The sequence below is a fragment of the Musa acuminata genome, chromosome BXJ1-3, assembly GCF_036884655.1.
Source record: "Musa acuminata AAA Group cultivar baxijiao chromosome BXJ1-3, Cavendish_Baxijiao_AAA, whole genome shotgun sequence".
In the NCBI taxonomy this organism is placed as follows: domain Eukaryota; kingdom Viridiplantae; phylum Streptophyta; class Magnoliopsida; order Zingiberales; family Musaceae; genus Musa; species Musa acuminata.
This window is the reverse complement of record NC_088329.1, coordinates 34984023-34998159: the sequence shown is the minus strand read 5'-3', so window position 1 is coordinate 34998159 and position 14137 is coordinate 34984023. Positions and strand designations below refer to the sequence as shown.

The window sequence follows — 14137 nt, the reverse complement described above, 5'->3', positions numbered from 1 at the left end:
TTTACAGCGACGACGCCATGCCGGAGCCACTGCAATGCCGTCCGCCATCTTTTCCTCGTCCTCCTTTCGGCTCCTCCCACCCTTTCCGATCATTACTCTTCCGAACCCCCTCCGCCGTACCCGCCAACCCTGACTTCATCGCGAGTGGTTCAAGAGATGGGGCCCTCGAAGGATTTCCCGTGGGTACGTTTCGAGAGAGTCGGACAAGTGGTTTCGAAGCCTCCCGGACATCAAAACGGTTATGTACTCCGCAAGATTTATGTAGGCTTTGCCTTTCTCGATGCTGTGAGCTCACACGTCTTCAAACTCTATTGGTTAAACGACCGGTGCATGTTAAAATGAAGGGAACGCGGAAGTCAAGCAGAACGTGTCTTCCCCATGCGCGCTCAGTGGCGTTTTTGTTAGTTCTTAGTTCGACGGGGGCATTTCGCCGATGTTTGGCCCTTTTACTTCCCGCGACGGTCGTATAAATCTCTCTCCCGTTTTGGAGCAACCAACGGAAGCAAATCCGAGCTCCAAATCCCTAGAAAACTCCATCTCGATCTCCAAGTCCCAGATATCGGTCATTCTCCCATTGCAGATGCTGGTAGACGTTCTCTTCCCCTCGTGGTGGGAGGTTGAGGTGGCGGTCTCCTCTGCGATCCTCTTGATCGCGGCTTACCTCATCTTTTGGGAGAGCTCTACCTCCTCCTCCAAAGGAAGCGAGCTCGATTGGCCTCGCTGTAGGAGTGAAATAACAGCAGCGAATAGGGAGATTGTTCTTGAATCCGAGGACAAGGAGGAGGTCGGACTCAAAGAATTATGTTTATTCTTCTGGAATTTCTAGGTTTGAGTCAAATCGGGTCTTGGAAAGTTCTTCACTTTCTATTTTTAAAAAACTTCAAAAAAAAAAAAAGTATACTAGCCAACATGGAAGTTACAATTTTTCGATTTTCAGTTATATGATCTCTTCATATGTTTGGTTTGGCTGATGGTATAAAAGAATATGGAGCCAGAAGGCAATGACTTGTTTCAATGTACCATGACTAGGAGAAATGTCTTTAGATTATTTTGAAGAAACAGTTGATATTCTGGTTTTGCATTATACAAAATGGTCTTTCCATTTTTTTGACATTAATTCACTCATTATGTAGAAATGTCCATCAAATGAAGACTTGCTTGGCACTTCTCCATATCTTGTCAAGGTAATTCTAGTTAGGTTTGCACTAGTTATTGGATAACAATACTTGAGTAGAACAATTTGCTCTACAGTTTTAAGAAAACCATTATTGGACAAATAGTACTTGAAAACAGGTTATGCATCTCTTTTTATTTTCCATACTAGATACAATTGTCTAAATATGTTTGTACTTAAGTTGGAACTACTGGCGGCCAAGAACCTAATTGGTGCAAACCTGGATGGCACATCAGATTCTTATGCAATAATTAGTTGTGGCGGACAAACCCGGTATAGGTAAGTGCATTCATGCTCCTTCCTGATAATGTTATGACCAAGTTGTTTGGATCTACATCTATTATGTAATTAACTTATCTCAATAACGTTTTTTGTTAAGCATCTAGATCTTTGGTGCTCTGGTCTTTGCTTGATAATGGTTGCTAAGGCACTTGAATCTACATATTCTACCATCCCATTTTAAGTGTTTAAGTTTACAGTATTGTCTCTAATGAACTCTAGGCCTCACTTATGGCAACAAAATATTTAAGAAACATAATTTTGAGTACCAGAATAGTGCCTATCCATGGCTACGTTGATATGGGTCCGGTCTATACCAGCATACCAACATGCTATGTCAGCACATACATATGGTGAAAAGCCGATTTTGGTCGATTGGAATTAGATAGACATGAGCCCAAGTTTATAACAAAATAATTAATAATTGATATTGTATCCACATTGTTTCCTATGAACCTCATACTCACTGGAGACTGTAGACTCAGATGCTTGCTGGTATGAAACAATAAGATGAGGGTGAGTGAGTATTTAGGATAACGCAAAAAAGAACTCTCTTTTTTCTTTGAATAACTAAGACCTCGATACTCAATTACAAGGATTTATTTACCGAATTCAAAATTTCCTCCCAAGCTTCCTTTCCTCCTTAAATAGATGATTTGTTTGTTAAATATCTCAGTCACCAGATACCTAATTAATCAATTTAGCTCACAGTAACCTAATTACTGGTCTCAATTTACAAGGATACACAAGTTACAAAACAATATTAATTAACAACACCCTAAAACTTAGTTGCTTGGAACTTGATAATTAGTTTTGAAACTTAATATTTTGCCTAAATAGCTTTAACTGTAAGCTTGGTGACTCATCTTGGAACTAGATGCTTGAAACATGATGAATTGAGACTTGAGATTATTATTATTTTATGATTCAATATTGTCATATTATTTTATTCAAGGTTCGTAGTTTCGCATACCTATACTGTATTGGTTAGGACTTGGACCGATACTGTGATGGTCCATATCAGTGTACTGTGTCGAGACACTGATACATACCGATTTACAGAAAAACCTAAAAAAATACTTAAAAGACAAAAAAAAGAAACTGTCCCCTGTTCTGGGCATACTGAGCGGTAAAGGCCTTGTGCTGAATGGTACAAGCCTTGTGATGCCTGTTGGATGTACAGTTTGTACATGGATGATACAGGCCAATCTATGTTATTTAGGTCAACTTGTATGGATCTAGGCTTAAAAGTCTGCTCAAAACTAGGCTAGATTTATATGAATTTAACCTTAGTCTATGCTTTTGTAAGTTGGATTCCTATAAATCTCTACCAAGGAAACAAAGTACAACAGAGAGGAGGAGGAACAACCATAGTTTTCAAATTCCTTGGAGACAAAAAAAGTCATTGAAAGGTCAATTTGCTGCTTTTCTTTTTAACCTTGCATACGATGGGTTCTTTTCTAACTAATGAAGAAGATAAGAAGCTCTTAAGCCATTGAAATAACAATTGCCTTGCTGTAATAATGGTTCCTCTAAATATGATAAGATGGTCTTACCTTCCATGCAATATTATCTTATGAATAGTCTATGTAGATTGTAATTTCTTACTTGAATCAATTTTAAGTAAATGACTGATGTAGTTTTTTCATTTATGTTTGACTTAGAGACAGATAAATATCAGTCTGATATCAATTTTAATAATTTGTTTTCAACTACCAATTTGTGCTGCTTGAAATTAATAGTATGGGTCGGTTTGATCCATATTTGAAACCTTGGACTTCGATACTTGTGATAGTTTCTTCCACCAAGGTTTTAGACATCAGTTGGACTTGTATGTATCAATTGATATTTACTAGTTCAACCAAGGACTATATTGGACCATATAAATTGATATTGATATATATATATATATATATATATATATATATATATATATATATATTATTATCTTTTTGGTGATACTAGATTGTTTATCACTCAATATATATGTATTTTGTACTGGTCTGACCAACTGTAGGGACCAGCATTGGATCGAGATTTTTAAATCTTCGCTTTTTTACAATGCAAATCTCAAGGATAATTAACTTATCCAAATACCTCTTTTTTCTTTCATATTTTTTGTTATGTTGATACAAAAGTTGTACTTCAAATAAAATCTACTTTTCTTTCTTGTACATGGTTAGTGTGCAGATGAAATATTGCACTATTTAAGTACCATTTGCATTGCTAATGCAGCTCAATGATACCCAGCTCAAGAGACCCTTTATGGGGAGAAGAATTCAATTTCTTTGTAGATAAGCTCCCTATTCAGGTCAGTTCTTCATTTCAAAAATCTTATTTCTTGCTACAATTTGTTGAAGTTTTTTCAGTATTGTTGCACATATTGAAAACTAAAAAATGTTCTCTTTACACCTTTTTTTGACATGTAATAAATGACATCTAAAGTAACTAATAACACTATTTTGATATGCTAGCATGTGGCATGTGACATGCCATGACAACTTGACGGTCTAAATTGGATTTACTTCATTTATATTGTATATTCAATATAATCAAAATAAGTGCCGACATAAATTGCTAAAGAAGGACATACTTTCTTGAATTAACATATGATAGAAAGCAATGCCATTGACGAAGTATTCTGCTATTCTCAGGTCTTAATGGTTGTTGTCTCAACATAAATTCATTTTCTTCAATATCTAACATTTTCTAGATTTACCAAGGCTTCATACACTCCAAGAGAGTAGCTTCATTTAATCATTGATATGGAGGTATAATTCATGTACCAAACATAATGTCCATGTATAACGTAATACAAAAAGGTCCTCTAGACTCATGAACTTTTATGATATTTGGTGTTTTCCATGGTAATTTTTTCTATTGCGACTTTGATTTCAGATCTGTATAACATTTTATGACTGGGATGTAGTACGAAAATCCACAGTTCTTGGGTCATTGGTTGTTTCAGTAGAAGAAAGCTATACTGGGGCAAGCTGGTACACTTTGGATAGCACATTGGCAGAGGTAAAATGAGTACATTTTCAGTTTCTATTATCCTCATGAAACTCTTAACTGTGCTCTTGTAATTGTTATACATTTTCTTTTCTAGGTCTGTCTGCATATTAGTTCATTTAAACTACCTGCAGTTTTCTCAAGGTAATATTTTTCTTTAATGGCTTGTAATTTGTTCTCGTTGTGAACCTTTTTTTATTTTTATTCACTGTTAGTAGTAGTTATACTATTATATATTAGTTCTCTTCTAACATGGTTTTTTTTCTGTATGATGAACTCATCTTGGACAACTTTTTCCTGAGTGAATTGTCCAACTATATTTTATGATTTGTTCTTGAATGTTTTATGCATATTAACACAACATAAGTTGAATTGGCTTGTTTGCTTCGGAATCCTGAATGCTTCATCATCTTGTGTTTATCTGTGTTCACAAGCACAAGTTATATGCATTCTTTTCAATTTGCAATTTGGACTTTCTTTTCATAGTTGATTGTAATGCTAATACAATCTGAAATTTCTGAGTAAGAGTTCTCTATCAATAAATTTTATTAGATTGAATCATTCTAAATATAATGCATTATTTGTTCTTTAGGTCATTTAGTAGTTTTATCATAGCAGATGCACGCAGAAGGTTGTCATCAGAAATTCATCATAAACCTGGGCCTCTGCAGACCATATTTAAACTACCTTCAGATGAGGCAACTTTCTCTACTTCAATAAAAATATATTTTTTTGAATGACATTAAAATTTTCAGAATTTTAAGACCTAATTTAGTTATTATATTGAAGCAACAGTTTCTTTCCAGGTTATTTGCCACAGTTATTCATGTGCTCTTGAAAGATCATTTTTGTACCATGGGCGCATGTATGTCTCCGCTTGGCACATTTGCTTCCATTCTAATGTTTTCTCTAAACAAATGAAGGTCTGGTAATCCCTTGGCTTAGATATTTTCCTTTTTTGGATAATTTTGTTGATGGAAACATTGTAGTCTATGATTGTCAATAGGCTACCTATATTCTTTACATTGTTCTTTAAACTCAAAAACTTGATGCAGTCAGTTAGTACAGTTTTTAGTTGATGCTCTTTTGTTGTTATTGATTATAAAAATCTATGAATAATGGTGATAGTGCAATGCTCCTGATGAATTATTGAATGACATAGTCACATGTCACCCAAGTGTACACAGAAACTAGAAACTACTAAATGATAAGTTTACTTTTCAGGTTGAGAAGACTACTCATTATTGCTAACCGACATGCAATATAAGATTTTGGATTGAGGATATAAATATAAAGAACTCACTAATGAATCAATCATCTCCTTTGAGAAAGATCAGTCCTATCATTGTTGTGATTGCAGGGAGGAATTTACTTTTTCTTCTTTATAACACATGCCCTTGGTTTATAATGAATTTTGATTCTTAAGTTTAGTCACAAACTTCATTAAATTATAATAATGCTTTTCTACAAATAAATTAATCTAAAGAGTGTGACTTGATACAACATATTTAGTTTAATTATTGCACAGGAGAAAATAATTCTAGTCATATGGAGGAAGAAAGGTATTGCTGATTTTTCACTTAAGCAAATTACACTATTTTTTCTCATGGGCATGCTTATTTCTTGCATTCATGAAAACATTGAACTTGGTCATATTCTTAAGCAATACTTAATTTGTTTTTTTTTAAGCAAATAGAATGTGATCTCTACTGGTAAGAAAAAGGATATTTCTTATATTTGTTTACTATAAGTTCCCAAGTCAAACTGTCAATTTCTGCTAAAGAAATAAAATATCAATTCCTGCTAAAGAAAGAAATAACTTTCAATGTTATAATTATCTAGTTAGACAGATTATTAAGTTTACATATTTTTTATTTTTGTTCATTTGAGATAAATAAAATACCCTATAACAAAGCTTTTGCTTACCACCATGAAAATTCTCTTTGTTTGCATGAAATTAATTTGCATCCAATTAGTTACATACTTCACTAAACTTATGGTGGATCAATTTTTTTAATTTTAGCTTGTACTCTATATGAGGTGGGTGGTTTGGTATACCGATTTCATATTTTGATAAGGGGTGTAATCAATCTTGATGCTATGATATCTCATCCCCTGGTCTTAAAATTATTTTGGCTTACCTTTGAATAACCTAACCACATTGATTAGGTTACTATTGAAGAAAGAAATAACTTTGTATGTTATAATCATCTAGTTAGGCAGAAATAACTTTATATGCATGTATATATATACATACATACACATACATATATATACATACATACATACATATATATTATGTATATATATTAGGCAGATTATTATGTTATATATATATGTACATATGTATGTATGTATGTGTGTGTATGTGTGTGTGTGTTTGTATGTATGTATATATGTACATATGTATGTATGTGTGTGTGTGTGCGTGTGTGTGTGCGTGCATGCGTGCGTGTGTGAGTGTGTGTGTGTGTTTGTTTGTATGTATGTATATATGTACATATATATATGAGGTGGGTAGTGGTATTACTGATTTCATATTTTTGGGCTTAGTCAATCTTGATGCTATGATATCTCATCCCCTGTTCTTAAAATTATTTTGGCTTACATTTGAATAACCTAACCACATTGATTAAGCCTTCAAGAAATATATCAATGTTCTCATTTTAGTACTCTAACTGCTCATATTTTATTAATGTTTTCTGTATATTAATTTTTCATAGATTCTGAAAAATCACTTGACGTCAACTTTTCCAGGTGGTTATTCCCTTTGGTGATATATATGTGGTATGTTGATTATACTCTGCTTTATGTGCACTCTTTGCTGGTTACTCTTACAGTATCCTAGAATTATATAGAATAATCAACTTTAAAATGCTTAAATACTTTTGTGATATAAATGATATACGTTGATCATATTTTGCTATATTTGATCTCTTTTCTGGTTCTTCAATGCATAAAGTTTTCTATATTTATAATTTTGTGTCAAATTGCTTTCCGGTGTTAGAAGTACAGATCAAAAGGAGCCAACATGCTTGTATTAATCCTGCAATTACAATAATTCTCCAGATGGGTTCTGGCGGACATGGTGTGCCTCCTTTAAAAGGTCCAGATGGTAAGACATTTGTTTCTAGACGTCTCAATTTAATATGTTAGTACTTTCTGAGAATATCCTAATTCAGTAAAAACTGAAAATTATATTGATTCCAAGAATTAACAACTTGTTTTTGTTGTCAAAATGATAATTGGAGTAAAATATTTTAGAATAATTGTACAATATATAAAAATTGTTTAAGCTGGAAACTTGAATGAAAGCAATTGGTTATTACATAGCTATTGACCATGGGTACTTGGTTTATGTTTTATATATGTAGACGTAACACAATAAATACTCAATTCATTTTAGATTCCCTATATTTCTCTTAAGAGGCCATGTCATGCATTGTCTTAATTTACTTACCTTGCACCATAATAAGATCTTCTCTTATGAGGGCCTATGTCATTCATTGCCTTAAACCATCTTCCTTCATATATGTTCAACAACTCGAATAGAAAAATATAAAAAACCATCTCATGCGACCCTGTGGTTGATTAAGAAGATACCATGGTTTTACAGTTAGCCTTAAACTAAGCATTTGTTTGGCCATTTTCAGGTCGAGTCAGATACAAATTTGCATCATTTTGGAATAGGAACCATTCAATAAGAGCTCTATGGCATACCATAAAACTATACCGAGCACGATTGGATGCTGAGAAGGTCTGTATGTCTCCTCTGTTTAATTTATACTCCTTGCTGCATGTCTTCTTGCATATTTTATTGTTAACTGTTTTCACATTTCTTTATATATTTTCTAACTTTTTTGAGGCATTCAGTAACAGTGAAGGATAGTACAGACAGTTGTTTATTTGCAAAATATTAACCATTGGCAAAATATCCATTTCAAGCTATCAACTCCCATCTATGGTGATAAAAGAAATACAATTATAGGAGTTATAACCTTCTGTCAGGCACCTTCTAATCTCCATGGGAAGACTCAGGAGAAAATTGAGAAAGAGAAAAGAGAGAAGGGGGAAATAGAACAGAGATAGAGAGGAAAGAGAGGGAACAATATTGACAATTCAAATTGTGATGAGTCATGATATTATAGGATGTGTATCTATATTAGTTTACTCATCCTTCTCTATTTGTAAACAACATAGGAATAAACAAGGGCTTATGATCATAAGACTAGAGAAAATAATTTTGCATGCCATGAATCCTGTATTATACAATTCCCCAAATACCATTGTTAATAAGAAAATAACTAGTCTAACTTATACTACAATGATATCAGAGCTTTTGGACACTAAATTGATCCTAAATGGGGCTCTATAGATCTCTCAAAATTGTCTTTAAAAATAATGAGAAATATAAGTGCTTTATTTTAGTAGGACTTGAATACCTCTTTCAAGAGGAGGATGTTCTTATTGCTTGCATAGGAAAAGAGACTGGCTGATATGAAACATTATATTTTATAGATTAAGTACAAACATAAAATGTCAAAATCAGGAGTTGGATGATATGTAATTGCTATGATAAGGATCTTGATTTCTCCTAATTATAAATAATGTGTCTATGACAATTTATTTAATCAATATAGGCTGTTTTCTTTTAGAAAAGTGCATGAAAAAGTTTTGATTTTTTCATCTTCATCTGATTTCCATCAAAAGTCAGAACAATTACAGAATGACAAAAAAAAAAAGAAGTTTGATATCACAAAATTGAGCTGGTTTACTTAGCAAATATTTTACTATGATGTTTGGTGAAAGACATATAAAGGAGAGGAGAAAATATGAATAAACAATCAATTATTATCAAGAACTGAAGATTGTCTAATATGGTCCATCTAGGTAGGTATTGACAAAAATGACAAAGAAACAACTAAGAGGATCAAGCTTTCCATTTTCATCCCTTGCTTTACATCAAGTTGATAAGGATGGTATATATTCACTGTTGGATCAGATGTGGTCAGTTGATACTCGTGGTCCAACAGTCTGGACCTCTATCCAGGGGCTTGTAATTAACCAAGTAGACATGTAAATTACATCATTTCACTGTTAAAATAGACAAACTAGAGATCTGATTCATGGCTATGGTTTGCAAACCATATTATGAAGATTTATGAAACATCTAAAGCTTTTTCTTCAGTTTCTCATTTAACTTGAATGTATCACCACTATTATAAAAAGGCCTTTGTTCACTTGGTAAATATGTGATTATTGGTATGCTTATTTGGAAAATGGCATTTTGACATGGCTTACATCCCCTATGATTCTTGCAGCAAATATGGTGAGTTTTCCTTGTGCTTATACATATAGTTATAAGCCTGTCTAGCAAGGTTTCATCTTTTAAATACCGGTGTTGACAACCCTATTATCCCAGTACATAATGAGATATTGAGCAGTATACTAACCTGTATTGCCATGTACCATCAGAAAAAACATAAACTAGTATAATACCAATAGTAACTAGACTGGTAATTACTAATTCGACCAGTACTAGTTTCTAAACAAGTTTTGTTGTTCACGAGTGATATGTTCATATATCTTGGACTCTGACTTTTATTTTAAACCATGCTTTATTGTTCATGATTGAGACACAAAAAAAATTTAACGCTTACCTTGACTGCATTGTTTGAACCTAGGAGAGGATGCAATCAGCATTGCGTGCATGCAGCAGTTCTGTCTACAATGATACAAAGCAAATAAAAAGTATTAAAGGAAATATAGCCAAGACTAAAAGATTACAAGCTTTCATCAACGAGAAGGCTCTATTTTGCTCTGTCAATGTAAGCATAAGTTAACTTTATTTTTTTTTTATTTTTATGATGAATATAATTTAGAATTGACAATGCATCCAATTTTCCAGGATATTTTCCCATGTACAGCCAAGCAGTTCTTTACTTTGTTGTTAAGTGATGATTCAAAGTTTATTGAAGAGTTTCTGGCAGCAAAAAATGATACTAATATTAGTGTAAGTGTTTATATCTATGTGCAATCTCTACCCTCAGTTGTGTGGTAACTAGAAATCATTCAAAGCTGATTGAAGCCGATTCAATTAGTCCAACCTCTGCCTGTGATGGGGATATATTTCCTATTTAAATATTAGTTTATTAAAGCCTTGGCATTTACATTTATAGCATGGTTTTAAAATATGATATTGGACCCCATACTGTTTGCTGACCAGACCGGTTTGGGTCTGGTATATTGACAAATGGTACAATGGCATAGCGCGGTGAGCACCAGGAAGGGGAGAGGGGGAAGAAAGGAGGAAGATGAGAGGAGCTGAGGAAAGGTATTGGGCAGGCAGGCTTCCTGGTTTCCCATCATACCAATATTTACCATCCAGTTCATACCAGTCTGGATGGTTTTTCAAATTGTGGTTTGCAGCTTTATCACTGTTTCATATAATTAGTGAGGTTACCGTCCCGTCTTGATCAGCAGGTGTCTATGACAGGCCCATTCTGGTTTTCAAAGATGAGACTGACATGCAACAAACATGTCATCCAGAAAATACATTGCAGAATGGAGCTTACGGTTGTTTTTTTGTCAATGGCAATATTTTTTTTCCATTCTTTTCTGTTTTCTGTGTCAAATTGGTTCAGTCACTGAATGGTTCAATACATGCACTTCCTAATGCATGTCATAAGTAGTGTACAATGCATTACTCAATACATATTGTGTCATAGAAGAATCAATACTAAAAGTTTTTCTGTTTTTGTTGGATTTAATACTGTTGCAGTAGTGTAAAATCCCTTCAATCCAATCGGATTATAATTTAACTGATTTTGTCCAACTCAATTATAGTCGGACAATTAGCAACTAAAATGCCATATGTTTGGTTCTAGGGTGTGTAGGGGAAGCGGCTGAATCATGCAAGTACTTTCTCCCACAACCACTTATAAGGGTTAATGATCAGAGAGCATGAGGATGATGATTTTCCATCTCTCTTTAACTTCTTGGACCAATGAGTTTAGTCCATAATAGATCTTGCATGAGTTTCATATTTGGTAACCTAACATAGCACCTGTAACTTGAGGGTATTTAGGTGTATATTGTTGGCTATCATGAAGAATTTAAAAATTCATCTGTCCCAATTGATTGACATTCACAGAAAAAAAAGATTCATTTTTATAAATGATCAGATGAACTTTCTGATGTATCATCTTCCTCTGTGATCACTTCACCTAGGAACAGTTCACCGTTAATGAATGAGAAAACCAGTTTGTGCTACAATCTCATTTTTGAAGTTCTAGATAACAAATAAATTTCATTGTTTTTTTCATGATCCAAGAGATTAGATCTTAACAATAGACAGGTTGTTTCAGATTAGATCTCAACAATAGACAGGTTGCTTCCCAAGAGCATCTGGACTGTATCCTGCTTAAGTAAGCTTTGTATTCCAGAGATCCAAATGGACCCTTTGTGAATTTTGTATATCACCTTTTAGTTGATCTCATGTGGCTGCATTTTGGTAGGATGGTACGGTAGCTTGGGGGTGATTAATTTATCAGGAATTGTATTTTTTGAATGATTATAATGTAAATCTCATCTATGTTAGGTGTGTTCTAAATTGTATTTTAGCATTCAGCATATGTCATATTCCTTAAGGAGAATGCAACAATTTTAATACTTGTGTTCCCAGTCGGGCAAGTGGCAGATTGCAGATGATTATGATGGTTTGGTCCGTGAACTAACATTCAGGTCGCCATGTCACAGTCCATTGTGCCCTCCAGATACAGCCGTCACAGAGTGGCAACATGCTGTTCTTTCAAGTGACAAGGCAACCTTGGTATGGTCCCAACACTTTCATTTATACTTTATAAATATTTAAACTTTCATAGTTTTCCCTAATATAAGTTTACCTACAATTTTCTATTTATTAGGTTTATGAGACAGTGCAGCAAGCTCATGATGTTCCTTTCGGTTCCTGCTTTGAGGTACTTAATAATATACTGATAATAAACTGTGTACAACTTGATTAATCTGTTGATAACAAACTGTGTAGAACTATCGAAGCTACTGAGCCAATGGGCTACATGGTTCATGAGAATTGTCATCATAGTTTGACTTCCCATGTTAAACCTTGTTGGTTGTCTAGGAGAATTGTTTGCATCAAGTTGACGAAGTCAAGATGTTTCATAATGGTCTCGCTTTTATGTTTGTACCATAAAATGGCAGTTCCCCCAATATGGTATGGTACCTGATTCACTCCACCCATCGATTGTATAAATTCACAATAAGCACATAAGATCGTTCTTTCTTGTTTTCAAGATGCTCGTCTGTAACCAAGTGACTTTTGACTTTGAACAGTAGTCATTGCAATCCAAACAATAGAAAACAACCAAGGAAGACTTAGCAAATGTGAGAAACTCATATCAGGGCACAAAAGATCTTCTTCGGTTAACGCTACACTTTTCTGCAGATCCACACCAGATGGACATTGAAAACAACCACCCAGAGTTCCTGTTCGATGGATATACGAATTGGTATGCTTTCCTTTTGTTTTATTGTTCTTGAATCTTTCATGTTTGTCTCTAGTTGTTGGTGTATCGTTTTTCAATCGATGGCATTCATCAGGTGTAAATTTTAAGAAGTGGTGCATTTTGCAGTCCAGAATAAGGTCTGGAGCCACTGATGAGGTGTGCCTCTGTTCATCTACTCTCCCATCTTTTAAATCCGTTTACATATGAGTGATGTGAAGACACAGCTACAAACTTTGTTCGATGACTTCTCCCTGCATGCATTCTCACCAAACTGCGATAAGCATCATCACTTAACCTAACTTATCAATTAAGGCAGCATGAACAAGTCCAATGGTCCTTTTCATTTCGTTTTTTGCTGACCAAAAAAGAAAAAAAGAAACATGATGATATAGTTGCTAGATGTCGCTCATCAACTGATGATTTATACATGTTGATCTGTCTTACCATGGCTGCAGCAAAAGAAAGAGGTGGAGCGGTTTATGGCGGCAGCTCGCGCATATCTTCTTACTTCCAAGTACTCAACCATGGAGATGGATGAAGCATCAGCTTCTTCTCCTTCCTCAACTAATTAACGATGGTGAAAAAAGACATTAATTGTTGTCTTCTTTTGGGGTGTTTCTCATTGAATCATTTAATCTAATTGATGATGTCCTGTTACATTTGCTGTGTCAATCAAAATTTTAAGTCTCCAATCAATTCCCATTAGATGCATCAATCAAATTATTGTCCTTTTATTCTCCTTGCAAATTGCCCACAAAAAACCTTTGAGGAACAAGTAGTGAATGATCGAGATTCCATGAATGTTCTTTTGATCACTAATAAAATCATTATATTTGTATTTGTATGAAATTTAGCCTAATCAATGGAAGAAACGATAGTTTAAAGCTATCATTTCTATTGTTTCTTCAATTGATAAAGTAAAAAATTGATATTAATGTGTCGGTCATCTTAAAGATCTTAACAACAATTTATCGGAAGATCGAGACATGTGATACTAAGATTTGTCCTCTTAAACAAAGATTATAACTGTGTCGTTAATTGAGCCGATGATACCAACGACCAAACCAACTAAAATCCTATGATCCCTCTCATTACTTGCACCAATCACTGCATGAAAGCAGCATTCCCACCTATCAAGCTTGCTTAT

The 14137-nt window shown here is 34.1% G+C and overlaps 1 protein-coding gene across 4 annotated transcripts; it reads left to right on the top strand.

Annotated features, from left to right (window-relative positions):
• The first annotated feature begins 441 nt into the window (after positions 1-441).
• On the top strand, positions 442-13730 carry LOC135625652 (BAG-associated GRAM protein 1-like). 4 transcript variants are annotated; one of them, XM_065130740.1, is made up of 18 exons: positions 442-784; positions 1134-1184; positions 1356-1453; positions 3689-3764; positions 4352-4477; positions 4563-4609; positions 5058-5163; positions 5272-5388; positions 7223-7252; positions 7535-7580; positions 8119-8222; positions 10150-10293; positions 10374-10478; positions 12150-12296; positions 12391-12444; positions 12930-12993; positions 13085-13146; positions 13446-13730. In XM_065130740.1, exons 1-18 carry the CDS (start codon positions 581-583, stop codon positions 13560-13562), a joined length of 1698 nt encoding a protein of 565 aa, XP_064986812.1. In that variant the 5' UTR covers positions 442-580; the 3' UTR covers positions 13563-13730. The 4 variants fall into 4 exon arrangements, with proteins under 4 accessions (XP_064986812.1, XP_064986805.1, XP_064986822.1 ...); XM_065130733.1 differs by having other exon boundaries at positions 7481-7580; positions 13446-13729; XM_065130750.1 differs by having other exon boundaries at positions 667-826; positions 7481-7580; positions 13446-13727.
• Positions 13731-14137: the final 407 nt, after the last annotated feature.